Genomic DNA, 20,095 nt, shown 5'->3' with positions numbered 1-20,095 from the left:
AGAAGGTGACGTGTGCCGTGAACGTCTATCAAGTGGCCCAGGGCCACACCGCCCCTCCTGGGAACGCTCCCCGGTGATGGAAGCGCGGCCTGGCCTGGCCCCGGGTGGCTGCTGAGCCCCCGGAGCCGGGTCAAGGCAGGTGCAGGGCCAAACTTCCCTCTTGAGTCCCCTTAGCTGCTTGTCCCTGATGGCTGCCGCCCAGGACGCACGGTCTGGAAGGGTCTGTGGGGTCGCCGCGTGGACCGTGATGATGTGGCTTCTCTTCCACAGCAACAGGGGCCCGTGGTCTGTCTCCGGGTGGCCGGTGTTCATGGTCCTCGGGGCCCAGAGCCAGGCGAGCACACCCCCAGCTGCTTCCCGGGAGCCCCTGGCGCCTGGTGCAGGGTGCTCACGCTGGCCCTCCTCTGGCGTCGGGTGTCGGCTTCGTGGGCCTGTCCGTGTGTCGCAGCTGGCTGTGTAGCAGCGCGGAGTTCGTTAGTACTGGGCGTCTGTGTGTGCACCAGCGGCCCCCGCCGGCTCTGGTCCTGCGGGAGTCCAGCCAGAGGCCTCCCGGCAGCTGGAAAGGATGGGTCCCGGGGCAGCTCCGCGGGGTGAGAGGGCGTGGGTGGCTGTGCCCACGTGGACTCCGAGCTGGCAGGTGTTGGTGGATCTCAGTCCCGCAGGAAGCAGCTGCGGCCACTAGAGCTGCCTTCTGTTTCCCGCTCACGCCTGGCGACCTCCGACCTGCGAGCGGTGGCACCTCTCATGTCAGGTGACCGTCCTGCTCCCGTGTCTCGGGTGAGTCGAGCTGCTGGGTCTCCTGCCAGCGTCCTGTCGTGCGTCTGGGAAGCGAGCTATACTGGTACCGAGCTGTAAGTGTGCACGACCGCCTCAACTGCTACTTCTCTGTGAAGCGAGGTGTGACGTTTTAATTAGTGTCACCAAACCTGTAAGTCAGCTCCGACAGCCCTGCGTCTGTGTGGACGCAGCATCTCCAGCGTCCGGGGCTGCAGGACACCTGCCCTCCCTCCCTCAGCTCCCCGCCTGCTTCCAGAAGCTCCATGGGATCCGGGCTTGGGCGTTCAGGTGGCCGTGGACAGACAGGGCCTGGCGACCTGGGTGGGGCCTCTGTCCCCGTGGATGGATTGACCACCATCTCAGGTGACCCCGAAGCCCCGGGGCGGCAAGGGAGGAGGAGCCGTGTGCCACCCTCGGTCCTGAGCAGGTGTCCAGGTGGTGGGCACGCCGTAGGTCATGAGTTACAGAGCAGCCTGCGCACTCGGCCCCTCGGTGGCCATTCTCCGTGGACAGCGGGCTTCACGCAGGGGGCGGCTTGGGGCTGCCTCCCCGACCTGTCCACGCGGGACTGAGAGGAGGTGGCATTCCGGCCTGGGGAGGAGCGGGCAGGGCAGTGAGCCCGGTACGCCCCCGGTGCCCGCGCCTTCGGTGCCCGTGCCCGCGAGGTGACCTGGAGGGAGGGCACGTGGCCACGGTCGGCCCCCGGCCGCAAGCCTTCGTCAGTTCGACGCGGTGCAAATAATGCCTGTGCCCCCTGGTGACGAGCGTGTAGGGCACCCGGAGGCGGCTGCTGTGTCTGAGCTTGGCTATGCGCCGAGAGCGCCCACTCCATCCCCTTACACGAGACCCCGCGCGCGGACGTGGACGAGGGGGAAACGTTTGCTGGTCCTGGTCCTGTCTCGCCTGCAGCTGGGGCTGCAGGGGGCTCTGCAGCCTGGGGGGGCAGAGACTCCCCCACGGCCTGGCCCCCGCCCCCAGCTCTGACCGCATGACGGAAGCACTGAGTTGGCGAGGCTGCTGCAGTGTGCGGGTGGACCACGTGGATCCGGTCACGGGACATAGTGAAAGGGCTCCGAGGTTGGTACCAGCTTCATGGAAGCTGGTTCACAGGGCTGGGCCCATGGGCGGGCAGGGCAGGTGTCCCCGAGGCCTCCGTCCTGGGTGTGCAGATGCCGTCCACTCCCCGTGTCCCCGCGTGGCCGTCCCTCTGCGTGTGTGTCTTCATCTCCTCTTCCCGGGAGGACCTGGATCAGGATCCATCCTGGTGACCTCACTTTACCTTCCTTTTTTAAGGACTCTCTCTCCCAATAGTCCCATAACCAGGTCCTGGACATCTAGGTCCTAGAAGCTTTGGGGGACACATTCCAGCCCAGAATACACTTAGGAGAGGAAGCAGATGAAAAGGGATCTGACATCTAAGGTACAAGCAACCGAAAAAAAAATGGACTTTATCAAGATTAAAAATGTTTGTGTTTCTAGTGGTATCAAGAAAGAAAAGACCTGGGATCCCTGGGTGGTGCAGCGGTTTAGCGCCTGCCTTTGGCCCAGGGCACCATCCTGGAGACCTGGGATCGAATCCCACATCGGGCTTCCGGTGCATGGAGCCTGCTTCTCCCTCTGCCTGTGTCTCTGCCTCTCTCTCTCTCTCTGTGTGACTATCATAAATAAATAAAAATTAAAAAAAATAAATAAAATATTTTAAAAAAAAAGAAACGAGCTACAGAATAGGGAAACTATTTGCAAATTAAATTTAGTCGGAGTCTAAAATCCAGAGTGTGTAACTCATACAGCTTCACAGTAAAAAGAAAACTAAAAAAGAAAAAAAAGAAAACTAACCCAAATTAAAAACAGGCAAAGGAATTTGCATAGAGGTTCTCCTGAGACACGCAGGGGTCTTCAAAAGCACACGAAAAGATGCGCAACACGATGTGTCTTTGTAGAAATGCACGTGAAAACCTCCCTGAGATGATGCTTCACACCCACTAGGGCTCGTGATGAGATGTGGGACCGTGACAGGTGCCCAGCAGGGCGTGAGGAGTGGGGACCCTCGTGCAGTCCTGGGGGGACGGGGCAGCTGCTCTGCGAAGTTGGGCATTTCCTCAGTGTGCTAGGGGGTGACCGTTCTAGGCGTTTGCCTAGGAAACTTGACAACGTACGCCCACACTTGCGACGTCTGCAGAAATGTTTGCGGCACCGTTGTCCGTGGTAGCCAGATAGGGAAGCAGCCCAGATGTCCACCGGCGGGCGAGTGCATGCTCAGCGAGGTCCCCTTCAGCCATACAAAGGGACGACGCACTGACGCGTCCTGCAGGCTGGCTCGGCCTCGAGCCCGTGAAGCTAGGGGACACCAGAGGTGACCCCACCCAGGGGTGTTGAGAACAGGGACTCCAGGGACTGAGGCAGCTGGGCGGGGGCGGGGGGCAGGCAGGATGAGGTGGCCGGCTGCCATGTGGGGCTTGCGTTTGGGGTGCTGGGCACGTTGGGAGTTACTGGGACGGTTTCCCGATCCGGGGAATATGCTGAAGATCGCAGAGTTTCATGCTTTTAGGGAAGGGGTCTTGTGGTTCATACGTCACACCCCAGTTAAATCAAGGACCTCTTTGGTGGTGGGGATGTGCTAGGATGGGAAAGGTACAGCATGCAGAACCTGTTACCATGGAAACCAAGGCCCAGAAATCCTTAGGCTTCTGAGCTGCACTTGGTTAGATGCAGCGAGTCCCAGGTTCTTAGTTTCCGTCTGACGTAAAGACTCGCTGCTGCTGTTGGCTCGGAGGGAGAGTGGGCCTGGAATGCAAGCTGATATCTATGCAGAGGGAAATTTCTTCTACCCACGTGGTCGTTAGTAGCCACAAGATGGGTTACCAGATGTTGGTTCCATCTCCGTGGCGACGAGTGTGGCATCTTTAATCACAGATCTTTCCTAGGACACCTGACAGGTGTGGCCGTCTAGTGTGCTCTGAGTGTGCCCTGCCCACGGGACTGGGGGACTGGAGTGTGGGGTGGGGGCTGGTGGCTGAGGGGTGGGGGGTCAGCCATGGGACCTGTGCATCCTGGGAGGTGTCAGGGACATGGGGGGCAGAGCTGGGGTCGTGCGTGCTTTGAGCACCTGCCAGGGCCTGAGGTCATGTGCTGTGGTTCCTGGCAGGTGGCGTTTCGGGGGCCCTGAGAAGAGCAGCCCCTGTGTTGCCCTGTGCTGGGTGGACAAGCAGGGGGCAGTGGGCGGGAGGACGGTCAGGCAGCTCGCCACTGCTCCTCGTCCCCCCACCCCTGCGTCCAGGCGAAGGGCCAGCGTCCACGTCTAAGCGCGGATTTGGGGAGCTTTGCTTCCGCGGCAGCTTCTTCCGTAAAGTGTTTAAAGTTAGCCCGGGGTTTGGGTCTGATGGTCTCGGGGGCAGAGACGTGCCTTTTCTCTTTCAGAATAAAGAGTGTGACCTACTGAATCCCGACGCTCCCTGGTTTTCACACGATGTGCGGGAACGTGCTGGTTCGGCACCGCATTTGGCGACCGAGCTCTTGCTCAGACGGAATCGGAGGCACCCTCACCCTCAGCCGGTCTCAGAGTTACGGGTTTGCCTCCGGAGTGCTTTTATTCTTAACAAAACATGAGAATTTGCGTTTCCTGGGTGATTGTCAGCAGGGGGTTTTGGGGGACGGCAGGTGTGTGGTCCCAGAGGTTGATGACGGCGACCCCGTCTGTGGTCTGTGGGTCCAGCATCCCCTGGGCTGAAGCTGCCCCTTCAAGTGCCTCGTCGTGGAAACTGAGGCCTGGGCCAGGAGTTGCCGAAGGGCACTGTCAGACACCTGGCCACGAGGTCTGCGTCCCTCCCCCAGCTCCTGTGGGGTCCCGCAGTCCTACCCCTCAATTCCGGGCTAGGCATCTGAGGTTGGGGTCGTGGCCCAGGGCCTGGAGGTGCCCCTGGGGCCTGCATGTGACCCGGGCCCTAGATGCACCCCTGGGGGCCTGCATGTGGCCTGGGGGGTCTACGCGAGCCCATGTGCAGAGCCTGGGCCTGGAGTGTTTGGACGTCAGGGTCCGTTGGCCACGACCTCATTCCCTGGAGGCTGAGGGGTGTGGGGCGCCCGCCTGGGAGGGCCCCACCAAGGCAGCCCTGGGGGACGGGCCTGTGGGGGCGGCGCAGGGGTGAGCCCTGAGTCAGCCCCAGTGCCGCCAGCGCCTTCAGTCCCTGTGGCTCTCCTGGGGTTGGGGGCGGGGTGTTGCCGCCTTGGGGAGGCAGGTGTTGCGGCCCCTCCGCGACCAGTGCCGCTCCCGGAGGACGTGGGGTCCACGGGAACGTCCTGGGCGGGAGCTCGACCCCCGAGGTCGTGGCTGCTCTGCTGGGCTTCCTGGGGATCGGGAGCGGGGTGGCCTAGTGCGCGTGGACGGCCTGAGGGTCTGCGGGACGCAGGCCTGTCGGGAGGCTCCCGCGTGGGCCCGGCTGCCCGCCCGGCGGGGAGCGTCTGCGTGGGGCGCCACTTCGTTCTGACCCCGCTGGGAGGGAGCAGCTTTCGGCACCGCTGGCTGGAAGTGCGTGCTCCGGGCCCCCTCCTGTGACTCCCCACGGGTTCCTGCCAGACGCCCTCCAGGGCCCGCGGCCGCAAGGTCCTCCCGGTGCAGGGGTCAGGCCGCGGTGGGGCCCCAGGTCGGCGGGCAGGGCCCCGGGAGGCCCCGTGTGAGGGCGCGCACGTCCCGCGTCCCCTCAGCCTGGAGCGCCGGCCGGGCGTGGTCCCGAGTCCCGCGCCGTGAGGACCTCTGGCCAGCGGGTCGCTTCTGCGGCAGGGAGGGCGGTGGCGGGGCCGCCCGGGAGCTCCTGTGCGGCGGCGGCAGGGTGGAGCCGGCGGGCTCCCTGAGGCGGGGTCCTGCGTCTGGCCCCCTAGGCAGTGGCGGGGCGGGCAGGGTGAGGGCCAGGACCCCCGAGCCGGGCTGCGGCCCCGTGCCCGCCGCCGTCAGCCATGTCTGCCGGGGCCGGGCCGCCTGGTGTGGGCCGCCGCCGCCTGGGAGCCACGAGGGCAAGGCTGCGGGGCTGAAGGCGCGAGCGTCGCGCGGAGTAAACCCCGCCGTGCGGGTGAGAAGTGATGCCGGGCTGGGCCGCCGCCTGCGTCTGAGAGCCGCCATGGTCATCCTTTCAGTATCGACATTTTAAAAGGGTTTTCTGATACTTTTAATTACATTCAAATTACTGTTGAAATTCTGCATTTAGGACGTTTTCAGGCACTAACTAGGTTAGATTATACTCCTGACTTTTGGAGGCATTTTGCACGACCTTACATAATTGACATTTGTCTCTTTCCCAGCCGTCAGTGGGGTGTGTTTTCCGCAGATCAGAAACCCGAAAGGAGGCCTGTCCGTTGCGTGCGGCCTAGTGCGTGGCCGGTTCCTGAACATGAGGCTGTGGTGCATCTTGTGGGGCTTCTCGCTTCAGTGAGGATGGTAAACATGGAGATGTGGAACCGCGTGTTTCTCAGGGAGTTAACGTTTGCATGCCCGCCAGGGGGGAACTCCTCAGAATGCGCACGTGAGAAACGAGGTTGTGTTCAGTCTCTGTGGAGAGCAGACATTAAAAGCCTTCGTCTGTGGCAGCGCCGTGGTTGCTCAGCTACAGACGCGGGGTCACTGCAAGCCCAGCACCCGCCCGGCCCCCCCTGGGAGGACACGCTCCCCAGTGCTGACGCTTAGACTCCGGAATGTCAGGTCCCTGCTGGCGTTGGTTGGGCCGGGTCCTCACAGCCTCTCCAACCTGGAGCACGCATTATGAGGTCCAGGGACCTTGGGAAAGCAGGCCCTGCAGTGGCCTGAGCTGGCTCTCTGAGCACGAGCATGCCTGGCACGCGGACCTGTGCCGGGGACGGGAGTGGCCGCGGGGCTGCGCCGACCTCACGACTGTGGAGCACCGGCAGGTGGGGAGCGGGGGCCCCTCAGCCTCCTGTGCAGCACAGGGTCTATGGCTCATGCCCCAAACTCAACACGGGGGACAGAACCGGCTTTAACAAGCATCTGAGACAGGGAGCTCCGTGGTGACAAATGCGTTCCTGGTGGGCACGTCTGGGCGGGAGGAAGGAAGCCTGGGGACCCCACAGTCCACGGTGGGATGTACTGTGCATCGCTCGGTGGATGAGCCGGCCGCAGTCCTCATTTGCCCCGCCGCGGCCCACGTTCCCATTATTCATGTCCATACATGGGAAGGACAGCGTTCCTGGGAACTGGCTCGTTTTCCTATTTTCAGGGCATTTGCAGGTTCTGTTTCATGTCTGAATGTTCACGCTCCTGAGCATGTCCATTTTGCCGACACCTTCTCCGCGTGGGATCTGTGGTGCAGGGATGCCGTCCCCCTGTGGCTGCCAACGCCACTGCTCGGGGAGCCGTGGTGTCTGCAGAGACCGGTCTTGCGTGTGAATTTTTCTACCTGGAAATTTCCGTCAGAGCCTATCGTGAACTAGTTATGTGTCACGCGGGCCCCTGTGCCGCATCCCTGGCTGTGCGGGGTCTTCATGTTTGCTCTCCCCTCATGAATATTCTGTGGGCGTGAACATTGGTGTGAATGCCGGGTCCCGGCTCCTGGCATCACTTGCCCTTCACTCCCTCTTGGTTGTGCTTGATGACTCCCATTGTCCCAGGGTGAGAAACAAAAGCCCCACATTGGGCTCCATGCTTGGTGTGGAGTCAGCTTCACGTCCTCGCCCTCTGCCTCCGCCTCACTTGCCCGCTCGGTCTCCCCTTCAATGAGTAAGTGAAATCTGTAAAAAAAAAAAAAAAAAAAAAAGACTTTAAAACTAGAAACAAACCCTGAACGTGAAAAAATGAGGCAGCCAGGGAATATGTTCCAAACAAAAGAACAGAGTAAACCCCCAGAAAAACCACAAACCCAGTTTACAGGTAACAGACCTATGTGACAGGGAATTCAGAGTAACAGGCACAAGTAAGGTCCTTGAACTCGGGGAAGAGAGGAGCACAAGGAGAAGTCTAACAGAGGGAAGGCAAGCAGACCGCGTGGAGTCCTGCGTTCCCGGAAAGGAAGGATGCGCTGCAGCCGACCAGCCGCTGCCGGGAGCATGAGCAGGCTTGCGACCCAGAACACAGCGCAGCATAAAGTGACCAGTAACAGCCGGGTGACAGAATTTTAAAAAGGTTGACAGGTGGGAGGACCCCTAGGAGAACATGGATCCTACTAGTCTCCACGATACAACCATCCCAGCGGGAGGAAGGGGAGAGAAAGAGGCAGGAAACGTATTTAAGGAAATGATATGAGCAGATGACAACACCAAAAGATGCAAATCCGCGAGGAAGTTCTCAGACTCACTCTTCACAGATGAAGTGATACTCTGTGTGGAAAACCCAAAGACTGCAGCAAAAAATTGCTGGGACTTCAACGTGGGTACAAAGTCAGGGCACAGAAGTCGTTTGCATTCCTACATGCTCACAACGAAGCAGCAGAAAGAGAAATCAAGGCATCGAGCCCACTTACAATCGCACCAAAAACCATAAGGTACCAGGGGTGACTCTAACTAGAGAACACTCCTGAAGGAAGTAGAGGAAGACGTAACAAGATGGAAAAACATTCCACGCTCATGGGTTGGGAGAGTAAATACTGTGAAAATGTCCACTCGTCCCGGAGCCATCTACACGTTCAGTGCAGTCCCCACCAAAGTACCAGGACGTTCTTCACGGAGCCGCAACATGCAATCCTAAGAATTGCGTGGAACCAAAAAAGACCCCGAGTAGCCAGGGGAATGTCGAAGAAGAAAACCAAAGCCGGGGCCTCCCAGTGCCTGACTTCACGCTGTACTGCAAAACTGTGGTCATCGAGACAGGATGGTGCTGGCACACAGCAGACACGTGGGTCAACGGAACAGAACAGAGAACCCGGAAATGGGCCCTCAGCTCTGCGGTCAACTCCTCTGACAACAGGAGAGAAGATCCGCTGGAAAAAGGACAGTCTCTTCCACAGAGGGTGTTGGGACAACTGGACGGTCACATGCAGAAGCACAGCCAGCCAGGGCCACTTTCTCACACCAGACACACAGAAACTCAAAATGGATGAGACTTACATGTAAGACCTGAAAACACAACTCGTAGAAGAAAACAGACCGTGAGGCTCCTGGATGTCCGCCTGAATTTGACACCAGGTGCAGAAGGAACCAAAGCAAAATGAGCAAATAGGACGACACAAAACTTAAAAGCGTCTGCGCAGTAAGGGAAACTGTTAGCCCATGCAGAGGCCACCCCCGAGGAGGAGAGCAGGGCGCAGGCTGTCTGATGACGGTTAACCTGCAAAATACGGAAAGGACTCATGCAAATCAGCAGCAGTGATGACAATGATGCAGTTGAGACGGGCAGAGGAACTGAACAGATGCTTGTGCGAAGGTGACTTTGAGGTGCCAAAGAGACACGTGCCAGGGTACACCCAGGTTGTTCACTGGGAGACGCAGCTCACACCCAGCTGACACACGAGCGGCAGGAAGTGTCGGCGGGATGTGGAGAGGACGGAGCCCTCGTGCGCTGCCGTCGGCACCGCCTGGTGCAGCCCCCGGAGAACAGGTTACACACCGAGCAGATGCACTTCTGGGCGCGGTTCTGCAGGAAGGGAGAACGCTCCGTGGAGAAGGCATGTGCGCGCGTTCACCGCAGTGTCACCTACAGCAGCCACAGCGTGGGCGCCGCCGGCAGTCCCGTGACGGGGGACAGAGAAGAAGGTGGGCTGAGATCCTGCCGTCGTGACACCCTGGATGGACGCTGCAGGCGTTCTGCTGAGTGAAGGGAGTCGGAGAGGCACACACCGTGATTTACCTGCGTGGAACCTGAAACAGGCCGAGCTCCTGCATCCGGGGAGTGGAGGGTGCTGCCTGAGGTGGCGGTCACACCTCCATTCGGGTCTCTGGGGGGAGATTCATGGCGAGGCACCCTTGTTGACGTTGCTCCCATGTGGACCGTTGCTGAAAGAGATCTGGAAGGTTCTCATCACTACAAAAAAATTAAAAAGTAAAGAATTTTAAAAAATTTAAAAAGTAAAATGATTTTGGGTACCACACACATTACGGAGACACATTCACAAGCAAAAAACGTGTAAAAGCCCAAAGGGCAGTGGCAGGAACGCGTGGGAGTCACACAGCTCTTCGCCCACCCTAACGCTGTGGCACCCACGGGTCTTTATGGGGCTGCGTCGCCCGCAGGGCTGCAGGAGCCCAGGCTAAGGTGCGGGCAGGACGCCTGTCACGGGCACGCAGACACACTGACACAGTGACCCTGGGTGTGGGGGGAGGCTAGTGCTGGGCCGGGTCCTGGGTGGGCGCTGCGCGGGTAGGTGCTGACTGCCTTACAGCTGACCGTCGCCCGGCAGCCCTGTGTCTCGTGACCTTGGCCGACCGGTGACCCCGGAGAGAACCCCTCCCCACCCGAGGCCGCGCAGACGTCGGCATCTGTCCCCCACACTTCCCTGAAGGTCACACGGTTTTGGGTCCCTATGAAATGGGGATAGCGAGAAACTCAGGGGTCGTGTTTTGTCCTTCAAGTAAATGCTGTCCTTCCGCGTGGGAGCAGCGGTCATAAGCACGTTAGCTCCGGAACAGAGTTCCTTATTTTACATTGGATCTAAGATTATGATTGTTTGGTAACTTTTTTTTCTTTGCAAAAAAAAAGGGCACAGAATTGTTCTCACGTGTAACTGGTCGACCCCCCGGCCCTTTTGCCACGGGGTTAGCCGAGTCCTGAAAATCAGCCCGTCAGCAGTGGAGGACATTCACGTGGGAGCCGCACCTGTGTGTACAGGACAGCGCTGCTGTGGCAGCGGTCACCTGCAGGTTCTGGCCACTCCTGACCTCCCGTGACCCGCGGGCTGTGTTGCTCCTCTCTGCCCTCTGGTGGCCAGCTGGGTGACAGCCGCCCCACCCCCCACCCCCAGGACCTCGTGCTGGGGATGCCCTGGGGGGTGGCTGTCATCCTGGTCAGGAGGTGCTGGGTTCCAGACGCAGCTGCGTGTGTGCATGGGTGTGCGCCTGTGTGTACGTGTGTGCACCTGTGCGCACCTGTGTGTGCATGATGAGCAGCAGCAAGGATTTAAGACTGTTCGCAGAGGGCACGCTGACTCTGATGTTGAAGATGCCCAGAAGGCCGCAGCTGCTACCGGGGAGGGAGCGGGAACATGGTGGCTTCCACCTGGAAGATCAACCAGAGCAGGGAGGGGATGGTTTCTGAGTGTTGCCCCATCCCCACCGTGGTGGGGACGTCACCCGTTCGAGCCGTGTGCATGCTTCCAGGAGACCAGGGGTCTCCCTGCCGTTGTCTCTAGTTCCCAGAAATAAGCCAGTTTTATCTGTTACCCACAATAGAAAGGAGCCGACTTGCTGCATTAAGCACAGTCAGGGAGTGGGCGTGATTCATGGGTGACAATCCCTGGCGAACCTGCCTCTTGACCTGGCTTTGAAGTCAGAGAAACGTGCAGGTGGAGGCTACGTGCCTGAGGTGGGTCCAAACGGCAGTGCTGCATAGAGAATCCTTACAAAACCCTTAGGGAGGAGGCCACACAGGGAGATGCTTCTGGAAAGGAGTTCGAGTGTCGGCAGTGTGACCTGACATCCGAGGGCAGCTCCCTTTCTGCTTTCACCAAGAGGGTGGGAGCTGCAGAAATACCCATGGGTGTCGTCCGGACGTGTTTCCTCTTGTGCATCAACCATGGGTCCTGCAGGTTCTGCTCTTGGGCGCCGTTGGGGGCCGTCAGGTGCTCTCAAGCGCTGTCCTGGGCTGTTGGGCACTGTAGGGGGCACTCATCGGGGGTTGTTGGGGACCATCAGATGCCATCGGGGGCCGTTGGGGGCCTTCAGGTACTGTCGGGCACTGTCCGGGGCTGTTGGGGGCCGTTGGGTGCTGTTGGGCACTGTTGGGCACTGTTCGGGGCCATCGGGTGCTCTTGGGCGCTGTCTGGGGCTGTTGGGTGCTGTCGGGCACTGTCCAGGGCCGTTGGGGGCTGTCGGGTGCTGTCGGGGACCGTTGGGTGCTGTCTGGGGCCATCAGGTGCTCTCAGGCTCTGTCAGGGGCTGTCCAGCGCTGTTGGGAACATGGAGTGGGCCCCCTGCTTCCTGCTGCCTTGGAAGCCGCAGGCCTCATGCTGAGGATGCCCGGCTGCTCCTCCTGGTGCGGTGGTCGTATTTGAAGGTCAACGTGCAGGGAAGGGAAGGGCCTGGTGCTGTGCCTGGGGCTGCTCCTCCCCGTGGCAGGTGTCCGTGTCACCAGGTCCTCCCCGGGTGCTCCTCCCCGTCCTTTGATGCACGTGTGGTCTGGAGGTACTTTCTCCTGGTGACGAGCTCTGTTTTCATTCTCAAGAGTGCCTCTTTCAGGATAAATTACTAAATCTTGAAGTCCACTTTTTAAATTTTTTCTGGCTCATCTTCTTTAACCCAAACTCATGAGGATTTTCCCATGTTCTTCTCTCAAACTTCAGTTTTGTTTTATCTTTAGATCCGTTTTGAGTTAATTTTTATAGAAGGTATGAGGGTCAGGTTGGGAGGGTTGCGTATCCGTGTCCAGTTATTCGGGCGCCATGGCGAAGACTCTCCTTTCTCTATGTGACTCATCCTGCACGTTCGTCAGAGAGCAGTTAGGCCCGTCTGTGGGTCCATCTGCCAGCACCACATTGACCATTGTTGACTTTGTGATGAATCTTAAATCGGATAATCTAAATCGTCCAACTTTATTCTCTGTCATTGTTTTTGCCATTGACTTTTCATGTAACTTGTAGGATCAACTGTATCTAAACAAAAAATTCTGCTAGGATTTTAATTCAGTTCTGTTAAACCTATCCATTAATTTGGAAATAATTGGCACCTTTATTCTGACTTTGCCATTCCAGGACATGGCGTGTCTCTTAATGTGTGTGGATATTTCTTTCTTTACCATTTTGTGCTTTCAGCATAGATTTTGTGCGATCCTGCAGATCCTGTACACATTTTGCACGTTTTGTTAGATTTTTACCTAAATACTTCATCTGCGTAACTACTGTGAATGTGAAATGTTCTCAGAATTTTAATCCCAGATATTCATTGCTGATACATATTAATGTGATTTGATTTTGTAAGTCATAACCGTGATACAAAGTCTGTTAATAGACATAGCAGTTCATTTTGTAAATTATTTGGGATTTTCTTTTCTTTTTTTTTTTTTTTTTTTAATGATAGGCACACAGTGAGAGAGAGAGAGGCAGAGACATAGGCAGAGGGAGAAGCAAGCTCCATGTACCGGGAGCCCGATGTGGGATTCGATCCCGAGTCTCCAGGATCGCGCCCTGGGCCAAAGGCAGGCACTAAACTGCTGCGCCACCCAGGGATCCCTCTTTGGGATTTTCTATGTAGGCTTTTGGTTTGACTGATTTTTCTTTCTTTTCCTTTTTTTTTTTTTTTGTATTTTTAATTTCTTTGATTTCTGCTTTTTTTTTTTAAGATTTTATTTATTTATCCATGAGAGACACAGAGCGGCAGAGACGCAGGCAGAGGGAGAAGCAGGCTCCATACGGGGAGCCCGATGTGGGACTCAATCCCGGGTCTCCAGGATCACGCCCTGAGCCAAAGGCGGTGCTGAACCGCTGAACCACCCGGGCTGCCCTGATTTCTGCTTTTAATTTCTACTTTGTTTTCATTGCTTTGCGTTTATTTTTTCCTGCTTTCTTAAGGTAGAAGCTTAGATTGGTGATCAGATGACATTCTTTGCAGAAACAAACCTCTGCTGCCCTAAGTCTGCTGCTAACCACTATTTGGACTCTATTCCACAAATTTTGATTTTCATTTTTATTCAGTTGGAAATATTTTTTACTCTCTCGAGAGTTCATGGTCATTTTGTGTAGTTCATCCAAATCTCATTCTGGCGAGCGACCAAGATTGAGATCCAGGCAGGTTTATTCCCAGCGCTTCCCTCTGACAGTCTCCCGTCATGTGCCCTGGCTGGGTGCAGGCTGCAGCGGAGTCGTCAGGGAGGCGGTGGGCGCGGAGCTGGCGTGGAAGTCGGTGTGCGTGGGGATTCCCATGCCAGGGACCTGGCTGCGAAGTAGCAGGTGGGGAAGGGTCGCCGTCGAATCCTTCCTGTGTTGGAGGCTGTTGTGCTTACGCATCCATGGAGAATAGTTTAACTTCACACTTTTGTGGCCTGGTCCTGCGCTGATCTGACCGGCTTTGCTCTGTGCTCACGTGTAGCAGGACCACGTTGTCAGCCCCGCTCTGTACATTCAGTTAGACCGTAGTTACTGAGTCCTTATTTTATAGGAGAGGATTCTTCTGTCATTCTGTGTGCTCGCCCTTCCTGTTATTGGGACCTACGATGTGTTGCTTTGTAAAGATTGAAAAGTTACCATCAAGCTGCAGCGAGGTTTGTTGATCGGAGCCCAAGCCTCACGCAGGGCTGTCATCCAGCTCAGGTGTGTTCGGCTGGCAGGGGACTGCTGGAGGAACCTCTGCAGCTCACTGGTCTCACAGAAATGACGACTGCGTAAAATCACCGAGTCTGCCCTCTTTCCTCCCTGCTCCCAGAGTCCCTTGGGTTGACAGCCAGCCTTTTCAGCACCGAGCCTTTATTTTAGAAAGGATTAAAATAAGTGAGTTTATATATATGAGATAAGATGATTTAAACGTCTTGGCACATTCTGCATCGTGATTTCAGCAGGAGGGAGAGCATAGCCATTCTCACCGTCTCTAACACGGACTGTCTCTCTTGTTATTTCCCATTACTCTGCCAGGTGGGGCAATTTAAGAATGTCCTTGGAATCGTTAACTTTGTCACTACTTTGCTTCCACCTTTTTTTTTGTTTGTAGATTTACTTACTTTGGAGAGAGCACAGGGGGAGGGCGGAAGGGGAGAGGAGGCTCCCCTGCTCAGCTCGCAGCCCGACTCGGGGCTTGATCCCAGGGCCCTGAGGTCAAGACCTGAGCCCAAACCAGGAGCCAGCCCTTGAACTGACCACGCCATCCAGGCGCCCCTATTTCCATCTGTAAAGAAAGTTTCAAAAGTGAGAGTAGGGCTGTTTCCTTAATCTTCCATTGAGCAGACCTTTAGTGCCAGCCACGTCCCCTCAGCCCTGCAGACTGCCCGGCGCACCGTACGTGGTACCAGGTGTTTGCTGGGTCAATGAGTGAACAGGACGAAACCTTGGGACCCTTTGCACAGCAACAGGACGTCCCGAGGAACAGCCTGTCCGGGGCAGACCCTGGGTGCTATGCCAACCCACCTGAACGTGGAGCGTGGCCCGTCACCGCATCACCTTGTCTGGCCCGGGTGCTCCTGTACCCGCTGGAGGCGGGTTTGCGTGCCCAGAGGCGCCTGTGTGGGTGGTTCCCGCGGCTCAGGGCCCAAGCCTCTCCCCACAGAGACATGCCTCCGCTTCCCACCAAGTGCTGTTGCTCGGACGCGGCGGTTTGTGCATTTGTCACTCACACTGTGGTCCTGGCCAAGCCTTCCCGCCGCCTCCTCGCTGCGGGGTCACATGGGGTCGGGCATGACCCCCTCCTTCCTTAGGCTGCGGCCAAACAGGCCCGGTGGGGATGGTGAGCCGCACCCGCGTCGTTTACTCCTTTTCTCTGGGGACTCAGGGATGGGGTTCTGCATGGCCTTGCACTTTGTCAGGGACGTCATGATACAAGCAACAACAGGTGCAGATCTGCGCATGGCCCCACACTAATCCCCCTGCACACTGATCCCCTGCCCATGTCCCCTGCCCACATACCCTGCACACGTCCCCGCCCATGTACCCTGCACATGTCCCCACACTGATACCCTGTGCACAGCCCCTGCCCATGTCCCGTGCACATCCCCCACCCATGTCCCCTCGCTCGGCCCCAACCCATGTCCCTGCACACGTCCCCAAGCACCTCCCCGCACAGATCCCCATGCATGTCCCCGCACAGATCCCTGCACACGTCCCCGTGCACATTCCCCACCCGCATCCCCACACAGATCCCTCCAGACAGATCCCTGCACAGATCCCCGAGCACATCTCCACATAGATCCTCATGCACATCCCTGCACACATCCCCACACAGATCCCCACACATGTCCCCCCCACAGGTGCCTGCACAGATCCCCACACAGGTACCCTGCACAGTTACCCTGCCCACGCCCCCTGCACAGACCCCTGCTCACGTCCCCATGGGGCTGAGCTCTGGAGTGAGGTGGGAGCTGGGACGGGACCCCACGGTGTCCCCTTGGTGCCAGCGTCGGTGTGGCCACCTCCTCTGGGCCGAGGCCCCGCCTGAGAGGGTCATGGCCTAAGTGAGAGGAGGCTCCCCTGGGGCGTGGGAGGTGCAGCTCTTCTCAGCAGTGTGTGGCTGGTTTTGCTTCTCGTGGGTTTTCACCTTGAATGTAGGCCGTGCGTGCGCGTGGGCTCGGTCTGCGGGAGAACACGGAGCCCTGAGGTCTCCTGCTGAATGTCAAGTCTGACGGAGCTGCTTGCGGGAGGAGGGTGTAAGTGTCCTTGGGGAGGTGCAGGGCAGGGTGAAGGTGGCTTGTTTCCTCCTCCCTCCCGCCCCGTGTCCTTACTCCTGGTGACCGGGGTTGGTGGGCAGGCGGCCTGAGCGTGGGAGCCTGGAAACGCGCTGTTTGGGGTGCACGAGGCGCACGCTGGAGCACGGGGTCCTGGGGTCGGGGTCCCTGCACGGGAGTGACAACTAAGGGTCACCATGGGGCAGCTGGAGCCCCAGCGAGCAGAATCCTGCCTTGGCTGTGATGGGGCGGCGGCTCCCCTGCGCCGACCTTCTGCCTCGGACGTGCAGTTGTACCCCGAGGGCTGCGTGCTCCTGGCAGACCTGGTGGGGGCGCCCAGGGGTCCTCGAGCTGCAGGGAGACTTGGAGGAGCTGTGTTGTTCCGGTGATGTCCTGGCGTTGTCTGGGGGTCGGCCGGTGGCAGAGCCGTGTTAGCATTCGGGTCCGCGTGTGTCTCATCCTTATGGGTCTGTCTGCCTGCCCGTCCGTGTGTCTGTGTGTCATCCTTCTGTCTATCCATCTGACCGTCTGTGTGCCCGTCCGTCCATCTGCCCCCTGTCTGTCCATCTCCTATCAGCCATCCACGCACTCCTCTCTCACTCTTCCCCCGTTACCCTGTCAGCCTCCAAACCCTCACAGGCTGTGTCAGCCCCACGGGCAGGACGTGAGACGCCTCCGGCTAGAAAGTTGCTCGCGAACATTTGCAGAGGTGGTGACCCATGGACTGTCGTCCACCAGAGGCTACAGGAGTTGTGGAGTTAAAAGCAACAGGACTTCTTCCATGGACAGTAAAGTCCGTCCACAGTCCGTCCCCCGCCAGCCGTGGTGCTCGGGGAGCCCAAGTGGCCCTGCCCTCGCCCCAGACCCTGGATCCTTGTGGGACACGCACTCCAGCAGTGGCCTCCAGCGCTTTAATCATGGGGGTCTGGGGGTCTCTGTCCACCCTGCCCCAGATGGCCCCCAGCAGTCCCCCTGGGCAGGCGTGGGGACAGGCAGACAGATGCCATCCACGTAGGCTCACACCCCGGGATTGAGGGTGGGCTGCTCGTGTGTGTGCCAAACGGTAAGCGGCCCTCCAGGACGTCGTGAGGAAGGCCCCACGTGGCTGGTGCGATGTGTGTGCGGCTGGAGCCCCAGGCCGGGACGGGCTGTTGGGGCGCGCGTCCGGAGCAGGTGGCGGGGTGGACCATTCAGGTGCAGCTTCGAGGGGGAGTAGTTTGAGACGCGTCCCGAGTGTGTGTTCTGCTTAGATCTGGGACCCCGGGCAAGAGACACGGGGACTGTTTGTGAGTTTCTTTCGTGTGAAGTCCGTCGTTGCGAGGACTGGAGGCATTTGGGGCGAGGAGCCGGCGGTCTGGGTTGGGGTGCGGGCAGCGGAGCACAGGACGCACTGGGAAGGCGGTCTGCCAGCCGGCCTGCCCACCAGAGCAGGACTTAGCTGTCCCCGAGTCACGTGAAGTTACTCCGTGAAAAGCGCGTCCTCCCACTCGGCAGGTTGTGAGAGCTGTTAGCAAGCGGGGTCTCCGGAAATCCTGAGAGCTGCTGCTCCTGAGCAGGACTGTAGCGGGGCTCACGCGAGTCGCCCACTCAGGGGCATGGACGCGTCCCGCCGTCAGCCCTTTGTGCGCGGGGTCAGGCGCCCCCAAGGATGCGTCCCCATGCAGATCCCCGCGCACATCCCCGCACAGATCTTCCGAGGTGGCGGAGAGTTCTCATCCTCCTGGGAAAGGGCTGGTCTTCCTGAGGCCGAACGTCTTGATGGCGAGGTGAGGCCAGAACACGGAGCTTTGTCCGGGGTCGTCCGAGGCGCGGCCGTGCTCCCCGTCCTTGCCTCTGAATGTCAGCCGCCTTCTGGGTACAGCGCGCAGCAGGAAGGCTGGCTCCCCAGGCGGGACTCAGCCCGAAGGGTGCCACCAGCCCAGGGCGTGTCTGCCTGCAGCTAGAGGGGAGCCCAGGCCCCCGGGCCCCACGCTGGCCCCACGCTGGCCCCACGCTGGCCGGAGCGGACCAGGGAGCCGGAGGGCTCTGGGAACCGCCGCCTCGTCGTGCCCCCAGGGACATGGCGCCTGCTGCTCTCCGGTCCCGGGGCGGGGGCGGCTCGGGTCCTCCTGCCCCGTCCAGGAAGAGCAGAGACTCGTCTGTGAGTGGGGTTGGGGGCCCGCCCGCCTCTGACCCCCGCCCAGGCCTGGCCCCCCCGCGGCCCACGGATTCCAGGTGTCCGGCGGTTTCCTCTGGTTTCAGGCTGGCTCCTCACAGGTGCAACGTTGTTTTCTCGTCTTTGGTGTTACAAGAGGGGCAGTGGTCGGGGGGCAGAGGTCAGAAGGCGTGACCCGTGACCATGCTCTAATTCCCTGCTCGCTCCACGTTCCTGATAAAGGAAGAACATGCTCCACAGTGTGTAGATTCGTATGGGGTTTTTGGTTGTGAGGTTTTAGGCATCCTTTTAAAATGCGGGATTTGAGGGGCACCTGGGGGGCTTAGTGGGTGAAGCATCTGTCTTGGACTCAGGTCATGACCTCAGGGTCCTGGGGTTGAGCCCCGTGTCGGCTCCCTGCTCTATGGGGAGTCTGCTTCTCCCTCTGCCTCTGCCACTCCTCCTGCTTACGTGTGTGCTCACTCACCCTCTGTCACATCAATAAATAAAATATTTAAAAATAAATAAAATAAGGGGGGAGTTGGAGCATTTCCAAAAAGCAGATGAGCAGCCTTGGTGTCGATTGAACGTGGGCATGGCCGTGGTGCAGGTACACCGGACAGTGGCCCCCCAGTGTGCCGTTAGCCTCGGAAATGCTCACTGGTTAGTGGGATGCGTTCTCTGTAGACTTCTGCTATTTAGAACTAGGTGTGCACTTCGTGGTGTGCCCACAACTGTGCGGGGGAGCTGTGGGTTGGTCAGGTCAGTCATCAAACACTCGGGGTGCTTTATGGTTTGCTGCAATTTAGTGAGCATATGTCATCAGAAAAAGCAAATTCACCAACTTGCTGTCTTTTTATTAAAACTTGAGTGCTTTGGGTGGCCGTCCCCAGCACCGATGCCTGCACAGTCCCTTGTCAGCTGGCCTAACAGAGCCGTGCAGAGTGGGGGGGTTTCTACTTGGTGGTGTGAAGAACATCCGGGCTCTGATTCCGCGTCCTGTGAGCGCCAAGACCTTGCAGGGAGGGGCTGAGACAAGCGTGAAGGTTTTTATGGGGCTTAAATGGCTATTTGAGGGCAGGGGTTGGGGGCAAGGTGAATGACAAGGTGCTTTCTTCTCTAAATCATGATTAAAAGGCCAACAGAAGACAGAGGCGTAACTCGCAGCATCTCAGGGTCTGATGAGTGACCTGATGACACTGAGGCCGTTCTAAATGTCTCCTTCCTTCTCTTACAGGTGACATCACCCAGAAAGGATACGAAAAGAAGAGGTCGAAGCTGATCGGAGCCTACCTGCCCCAGCCTCCGAGTACGTACGGTACATAGAGCGTCTAATCTTATGAATGAAGTGTGACGTGTAAGAGACACCGGGGAGTGCGAGTCCTTTGTGGTGCCCAGCGCGTGCAAAGGTCACGGTCCTGGTGTGACGCTGGCCACGTCCAGCTCCGCCGTGGGGTGGCAGTGTGGGTACGGGAGGCATGTGGGACTCTTCTGTGACTGCCTGACAAAGTCGATACATATTTCGTCCATAGAAGGCAAGAACGTGTTGATCACCCTGCAATGCTTACTGCAAACCAAAACCACGAGAGCACTTAGGATGCAAACATGACTCTGGTTTAGTGGGTTGAACATTCTTGCCAATGGTGACAGATCCAGTTGGCCGCAGGTTTTTGTGCATGTCATGGGGGGGCAGACGTAGAATGTAGACACTGTGTGGGACCCCGTGTGGGACTGAA

General features: G+C 58.4%; 1 protein-coding gene across 3 annotated transcripts in view; it reads left to right on the top strand.

Moving 5' to 3' along the window:
• DIP2C (disco interacting protein 2 homolog C) overlaps nt 1–20,095 on the top strand; it is a 250,527-nt gene that overhangs the window by 70,550 nt on the left and 159,882 nt on the right. For all 3 annotated transcript variants that reach the window (XM_055331973.1, XM_055331972.1, XM_055331974.1), the window contains exon 2: nt 19,597–19,668. In XM_055331973.1, coding sequence (XP_055187948.1) covers nt 19,597–19,668 — 72 coding nt within the window. The remainder of the gene's footprint in view (nt 1–19,596; nt 19,669–20,095) is intronic.

This window comes from Nyctereutes procyonoides, unplaced genomic scaffold (genome assembly GCF_905146905.1).
Source record: "Nyctereutes procyonoides isolate TBG_1078 unplaced genomic scaffold, NYPRO_anot_genome, whole genome shotgun sequence".
Classification (NCBI taxonomy): Eukaryota; Metazoa; Chordata; class Mammalia; order Carnivora; family Canidae; genus Nyctereutes; species Nyctereutes procyonoides.
The sequence above is the reverse complement of the archived record's forward strand: the minus strand, read 5'-3'. Positions and strand labels throughout refer to the sequence as shown.